The sequence below is a fragment of the Sphaeroforma arctica genome (assembly GCF_001186125.1).
Source record: "Sphaeroforma arctica JP610 unplaced genomic scaffold supercont1.790, whole genome shotgun sequence".
NCBI lineage: Eukaryota > Ichthyosporea > Ichthyophonida > Sphaeroforma > Sphaeroforma arctica.
The window spans coordinates 35119-42709 of NW_014039768.1; the positions used below are offsets into that span (position 1 = coordinate 35119).

At 42.4% G+C, this 7591-nt stretch overlaps 1 protein-coding gene across 1 annotated transcript in view; it reads left to right on the forward strand.

Annotated features, from left to right (window-relative positions):
* The window catches only part of SARC_08615 (hypothetical protein), a gene marked incomplete at both ends in the record, with an annotated part of 9858 nt that extends 2542 nt beyond the window's left edge, over positions 1–7316 (forward strand). Inside the window, 13 exons of the mRNA XM_014297403.1 lie at positions 320–437; positions 771–942; positions 1205–1350; positions 1525–1668; positions 1864–1926; positions 2055–2201; positions 2461–2597; positions 3304–3446; positions 3725–4253; positions 5197–5351; positions 5861–5951; positions 6483–6621; positions 7155–7316. Of these exons, the coding sequence (XP_014152878.1) occupies positions 320–437; positions 771–942; positions 1205–1350; positions 1525–1668; positions 1864–1926; positions 2055–2201; positions 2461–2597; positions 3304–3446; positions 3725–4253; positions 5197–5351; positions 5861–5951; positions 6483–6621; positions 7155–7316 (2146 nt within the window). The remainder of the gene's footprint in view (positions 1–319; positions 438–770; positions 943–1204; positions 1351–1524; positions 1669–1863; positions 1927–2054; positions 2202–2460; positions 2598–3303; positions 3447–3724; positions 4254–5196; positions 5352–5860; positions 5952–6482; positions 6622–7154) is intronic.
* Between the last annotated feature and the right edge of the window lie 275 nt (positions 7317–7591).

Here is a 7591-nt window from a genome sequence, read left to right on the forward strand (position 1 = left end):
AGTATACTTGTCATACTATACTCTTATATGTCATATTTGGTATACTTGCATACTATACTCTTATATACATATTTGGTATACTTGCATACTATACTCTTATATACATCCTTGGTATACTTGCATACTATACTCTTATATACATCTTTGGTATACTTGCATACTATACTCTTATATACATCTTTGGTATACTTGCATACTATACTCTTATATACATCTTTGGTATACTTGCATACTATACTCTTATATACATATATATTATACTTGCATATTATGTGTGCACAGATCGAAATGCTCATGAAATCATAACGGACGGTTGTAGGTACTGGTTTGCGGTGGCGGTTATAGTGATTAGCACCAATCTAGAGCAGAGCAGGCTGAGCAAGATGACCAGCATCGTCCGCGCGGCAACTGAATCTGAGGATGAGGAACCCCTTCTGGTGTGTATACCAAAAGGCTGATTTGTATTTTGATGTGCAGAATATGCGATGCACATGTTGTCGATTTGGTGTGTACTTTTACCGAGAATTGAAAGTACTCGTTGATTGCGAGTTGCGTATATGCGATGTCAGCCAATGTTTTGTTTTAGAAGCCTGTCCTGGAAGTTAAACCTACGCACAACAAGCAATCTCGCTTATACCACTATTCACTCCGAGAAGCTCCATAGACTGTTTTAGGGCCTATATCAGTTGCGCAAGAAAACAGATGATTAGGAGTTAATAGTACCACCCAACCGGCAACGCTAATGCTTACGATATACTCTTTATCCTCAGCCAATTGATCCTCCGAGGCAAACGAAGGAGGAGATTGCACAGAACCAGAACTCGTGGCACAATCTGTTGGCTCTGTTGCGCATGGCCGTGCCGGATTGGAACTTACTGGCCCTGGCCATCGCTGCGCTTTCCATCGCCGCCATATCCGAAGCGTTTATCCCGCACTTGACCGGTGTGTGCGTGGGGGGTGTAGCGACTGTACGCTTATGCGGCGTTGGCGGTTTTATTGTTTTAAGTTTCCTTCTAATCGGATGCCTAGAAGTTTCATGTTTTCAATAGTTTAGAAGGGAAAGGTGCACTCTGCAGTGCTTTGCGACTATTTCAGGCTTATTGCTGTCGATATAGACCATGTATGTTATCATCGCTTGCTCGCAAGACACCTACTAATGTACATCTATTCTGTGGATTATTACTGTGGTCGGTGATTGGTACAGGGCAAATTGTGGACTTGGTGGCTATCCAACACAATGTCGACAAGTTTATGCACCAGACGACCATCCTCATCATCGTGTGTCTGACTAACGCCATATTCGCTGGTGTCCGAGGAAGCATCTTCACATACTGCACTGCTAATATGCAGGTACGTCTATGCATGCATGTGTATTGTTATACCTAACTGGCTGTGCTTGTGCGCACCTCTCCTAGCTATGTGAGCGTACGAGCATTGCCATACTTTGACGACTTCCCCTAAATTTGCGATGAGTCTCGCTAGCTACTGGTCTTTCGATATAATTCCGTTCTTGAGGAATGTCAGCCCAATACTGTGGACAATGATGTGGTGCCTTACACCTCCTATCCCCTTTCTAACCGCGATATCAACTGTCAAAAAAAAAATTTGTCATCCGCCCAGGTCCGCCTCCGCGAGCGACTGTTTGAGACGCTGCTGCACCAAGAGATTGTATGTCCTTCAATTCGCATCATCTCTTCGTCGTTCTTTTCGTTTTTATATTGTTGCATGATTTTAAAATGAATTTTAGAACTTCGCAAGTATAAGCGATATATCTGAATGAAGTTCGAGGGTCTGCGAGCCTGTTCCATTTCCACGTTTTTACTTTCCTATGTCAAATAACAAGCGGAATATTACTATGTGCAGGGGTTCTTCGATATCAGCAAATCGGGCGACATCACTTCAAGGTTAAATACAGATACAACAAAGGTAAGCGTAGAGTTCCGTGTGCGTAATCTAGAACATGCGCCGAGTTTTCCATGCAAGAGCCTGACTTCCATGGCGTCCTTGCTTTTATCTCATCACGATTTTTCTTTCTTTTTGGCATTCGTCTTGAGGCGTCAGATCAAATTGGCCTCAACATGAACATCACCATCCGGTCGGTGTTGCAAGCCATCGGGGTGCTGTGCTTCATGCTGTGGACCTCCTGGGAGCTCACGTTGGTCACGTGTGTGATCATCCCCATCGTCATTGTGGTTAGCAAGGTTAGTCACGTCATACAATCACCTGCTGGTTATATTCAAATATGTCGTCTGTTGCTATGGTTTCGTTCATGCCTTAAAGTGTGAGTGACTGTCCAGTACTTTTCTACCGTAGCAACTTAGGTGAAACTACACTTGGTGTACTGAAGCTGAACGCGGTAGTGTAATCCCGCTACGACGGAATGGATCCGGTATGAAGCTTGCAAGCTGAACCGACTCTCATTAATCTCATACGGTGTCCATTGCTTGGCTCTGTCATCAGTTGTTTGGCGGATACTTCCGAATGATCAGCAAACAGGCGCAAGAACAACTGGGAGACGCAAACTCGGTGGCACAGGAGACCCTCTCGGCTATGCTGACTGTGCGCGCGATGGCTGGGGAGGATAGCGAGATGGTCAGGTACGTCTCTAAAAAAACTTCTCTATAAATACTACAAATACGATATTTTTGAGTTATACAACTCTACTGTTGTAACCTTCAATCACTATGCAACTACCTGGAGCCTGTTGCGATTGTTGTATAATCTACCCTCGTCCCCTACCCCATTGTTCGGGACGCATGTTTTGGTTTTCTCGGAGTCTTTTCATGCTATGATGCGTTGAGTTTGCTCTTGTGTCTTCTCAGGTTCAATTAGCGTGAGCAGTGTTGCACACTGTGACTTTGTGATTGACGTAGGGTAATATCGTTGGGGTTTGGGCGTGGCATAGGTACCCGTTGTATGCGGATTAAAAGTTTAATAGCACCTAGCACAGCAAGCATATTGCTGACGAGAGACACCATCTATACACACACTCGATTATAGTAGCGATGCTCTACACACGAAATCGATTTTAAACCAGAAGAACACTCACATACGACTCCTTATGGGGACTGCATGTTATTCGAAAAGTGTACTAAATACGTGGTACTTGGATAGAGTTGGGTACGCATAGACGTATGTATTGTCGATTTATATCATTGACAGTACACAAATAAACCTTTGATGCCATCTTCAACTGAGTCATAGGTCGCGTTGTGATGATAAATCTATCGGCGACCCTGTCATACATCACAGTCACAGTGTGCATCATAATCTGACTTCGTATATGTCCTGTCACTGTTCCAGGTATCAGGCTGAACTGATACACTACAAGCATACCAACAAAAAGAAGGCCATATCATACCTCTTTTACTGTGCAATTGCCACGATGCTACCCAATATGGCCACCGTTCTGGTGATATTTTATGGCGGGAAATTGGTTATCCAAAGTATGTTTAACTGAGTGAGTGATTCATCGCATTGCATCTGTCATACCTCCCATATATACTGCATACCTACACAATGAGTTAGGAAAGTTGCTTATATCTTGAACGTCTCCACGATCGCCTATATGTAAGGGACGGACTCACTCAAAAACCACACAAGTATCTCCCGTTATTTGCCCTGGTTTAGTCTAATTCGGTTGTGATGGAAAGCCTTGCTTCATCATCGCATCGACGTGAGCCGTCAAAACGTTAACCTGTGATATTTATCGTCCCGTGCACAGATGAGATCAGTGGCGGCAATCTGGTGTCCTTCATGCTGTACCAGCAAAGTCTGTCGAAGGCTTTCACACAAATCTCAGACATCTACACGGGGGTGAATGAGGCGCTGGGAGCGGCCGATAAAGTGTTTGAGTACATCAACCGCACCCCCTCCTTCGCGTTGAAAGAACGAAATACATTCACACACATACCTACACACGGCGGGGACCTCAGCGATAAGGATAGTCAGGGTGCTGATAAGCAACACAATCACAGTGGCAAGGATACAGGTAGCACGACCAAGCCCACAGACGATATCGCTGGGAGGAAGAACTATGGGAGTGTCGCCAGTACGGAAACTTCCACTAAGTACACCACACCCGCTGGACGGTATGACGAAGAACAAGGGCTGCTGCACCCATATAATACACAGTCCAACACAGACTCGAATGCGAAGTCGCTGACAACCACGAGTTCTCAAATAGTGAAGGGAGAAAGTGAAGTAGATACCACGATACGCGGGGACATTGAGTTCCAGCAGGTGTACTTCAGGTATCCGTACGTTACATATGACTTACATTTGAATCTATTTCTTAACGAGATCTATATATCCAGCACGTATGCTTACACATTCACTTGCAAGGATCAGTATATATGCAAATGCAACATATCTATAGTTATATCTATATATATATATATATTGAAAAAACTGCTGCACAGCGGAGAAAGCGCACGTGTCTATGCCCATTTACGATAGTTTTGTTTCGTATTCAGGTGTAGATACCGTATACATATATATGTATGTATGTATATTTTTATGTGTTTGTACATATATGTATGTATATATATGTATATGTATTGATACGCACACACATACACGCACACACACACATGTATATATACATTGTTCTATTGTTATATTGTTATATATATATATTGTTATATTAATATATTGTTGTATTGTTATATATATATATATATATATTATATTGTTGTATTGTTATATTTTTGTTTTGTTATATATATATATATATATAAGTATGTATGCATATTCTTATGTGTGTGTACATATATGTATATGTATTTGTATCGATACGCACACACTCACACACATGTATAAATATATTGTTATATTATTATATCGTTCTATTATTCTATTTTGATGTTGTATTGTTATATTGTTATATATTGTTATATATATATATATATATATATGAGTGTATATATATATATATATATGCATGTATTCATTTCGTGTGTGTGTGTGTACTTGTACGTATTTCGGGATTTATGTTCTCAAAGCCTGATTGTACTGCCAGATCGAAAAATATTAAGTCCACAAGCAAGTAAAGGCATACGCCACTTGAGATCGTGTATTGTGACGTTACGATCAATACATCGACAAGTATCACACACCTGTGTTTTTTCGTAGTGACCACACGTGGGAAGAAGTGACACTCATTGGTCTTTTTCCTATCTGGCATCGTTTCTGTAGGTATCCTGCACGCCCGGAGGTGATTGTGTTGCATGGGCTCAATTTGAAGATCTCGGCAGGGGAGTGCGTGGCGCTGGTGGGACCCAGTGGCGGCGGCAAGAGTAGTATAGTCAATCTAATCCAGCAGTTCTATAGACCGTCCAGTGGAAGAATTTGTATGTGAGAGTCATACGTACGCTGTCGTCTGTTTTTATATGTTGTTGTGTTCACCTATATATATATTTTGTTTTTTTGTGTTCAACGTGTATAGCTGTGGGGAAGAAATATACTATTCGTATACAGGTCATAGAGCAGGCATTCCGGTATTTGAATTTGATTGTTGTGTATTGTACTAGATTGTATATGACACACTACTTGATGCCATTGTACTAGATTGTATACGACACACTACTTGATGCTATTGTACTAGATCGTACATGACACACTACTTGATGCTATTGTACTAGATTGCATATGACACACTACTTGATGCTATTGTACTAGATTGTATATGACACACTACTTGATGCTATTGTTCCATCGTCGTATATGACGATTCACTGTCACGGGATTCTTATATAAGGCAATACAAAGCCTGCGTGTGGAAAAACTTGTCGTAGAAATAAGCATCACTGTCCACTTATTCTCCCACTTCCCTTAAACCCTAAACCCTGTACACGTGCAGTGATTGATAACCATCCACTCTCGGAATATGGACACGAGTTTCTGCATACGCACATCGGACTAGTGGGGCAGGAACCAGTCTTGTTCGCCAGGTATGTTGTGCTATACAGCGCTATGGTGGCCAGAGGCCCTCGCAATCGCTACCACGCAATACACGCATGTCACCATACTTGGATCGTTTTTTTTTTGTTTCTATGCGAGGTTTTGTACGATTCGGAGTTTTTCTTCTATGCGAGGTTTATACGATTCGGTTTTTTGTCTGTGCGAGGTTTCGTACGATTCAGTGTTTTTTGTCTATGCGAGGTTTTGTACGATTCGGGTTTTTGTTTCTATGCGAGGTTGATACGATTCGGTTTTTTGTCTGTGCGAGGTTCCGTACGATTCGGTTTTTTGTGTCTATGCGAGGTTTCGTACGATTTGGTTTTGTGTTTGCTCCATAGATAGCACCCGCAGCATTGCACTGTTAGAATATACGCTGTAAATGTCTGTTATATGACCACAGGACGTCACCTGTTGAAGAGCATGTCAACCGGTGATTACAGCCTATCGACAACCTCACTGGAACAAGCAATGTAGTGCAATGTATAAATGAACAATACCTCACCGCATTACGTGCCTTCTAGGTCCATATATGAAAACATTGCGTACGGTTTGAAGCATAAGCCGACGCAAGAGGAGGTTGAAAGCGCTGCCAAACTTGCGAATGCGCACCAGTTCATCTCCGAGCTGCCAGATAAATACGATACAGAGGCTGGCGAGAAGGTATGACTGAACGAGAATATTGGGCGTGTGGTGCTTTTAGGTACAATGCCGTCTCCATATAGCTCTTCTCCTCTAGTTTGGTATGCTTCGCCAGTTGAAGGTGCGGTGGCCAAATATTTTGCGCCCATAGATTTGACAGTGCTTGGCGTTGTGTGGTTGAATCATTACATTGCGCATGCGAGAAAGTGCGCAGTCATATGGTGTGAGGTTCAGGTCGTCTGCAATCCTTCAGTTGAACGTATAGGTGCCATGTTTTCATGTGAACGTGTTATCTGATGGTATTGAAACCCAAGAGTATTTACAGCGGCCGGCCAGATGGTATCGAACGCATGTTCCCCCTGTGCTATTTCTACTCCCAACCGTGTGCATACATGTGGTTTGCTCTGCTCCGTTATGTTGTACGAGCGGTTGTCGACTTTAATTGGTGCACACGAACCCCGAATCTGATGTACGGTTATCTGATCTTAATCTCTTGTTTGTTTTGTGTATGTTTGTTCTATTGCATTGTCTCTATTCTATGACACCACCAACAGGGCGTTCAATTGTCTGGAGGCCAGAAGCAACGGATAGCTATAGCACGCGCGCTTGTGAGACATCCTGCGGTGCTGCTTCTAGGTACTGTTATACCAACGATTGAGTCAATCCCACTGTTATACCAACGATTGAGTCAATCCCACTGTTATACAAACGATTGAGTCAATCCCACTGTATTACAAACGATTAAATCAATCCCACTGTATTACAAACGATTGATTCAATCCCACTGTTATACAAACGATTGAGTCAATCCCACTGTTATACAAACGGTTTAGTCAATCCCACTGTTATACAAACGATTGAGTCAATCCCACTGTATTACAAACGATTGAGTCAATCCCACTGTTATACAAACGATTAAGTCAATCCCACTGTTATACAAACGGTTTTGTCAATCCCACTGTTATACAAACGATTGAGTCAATCCCACTGT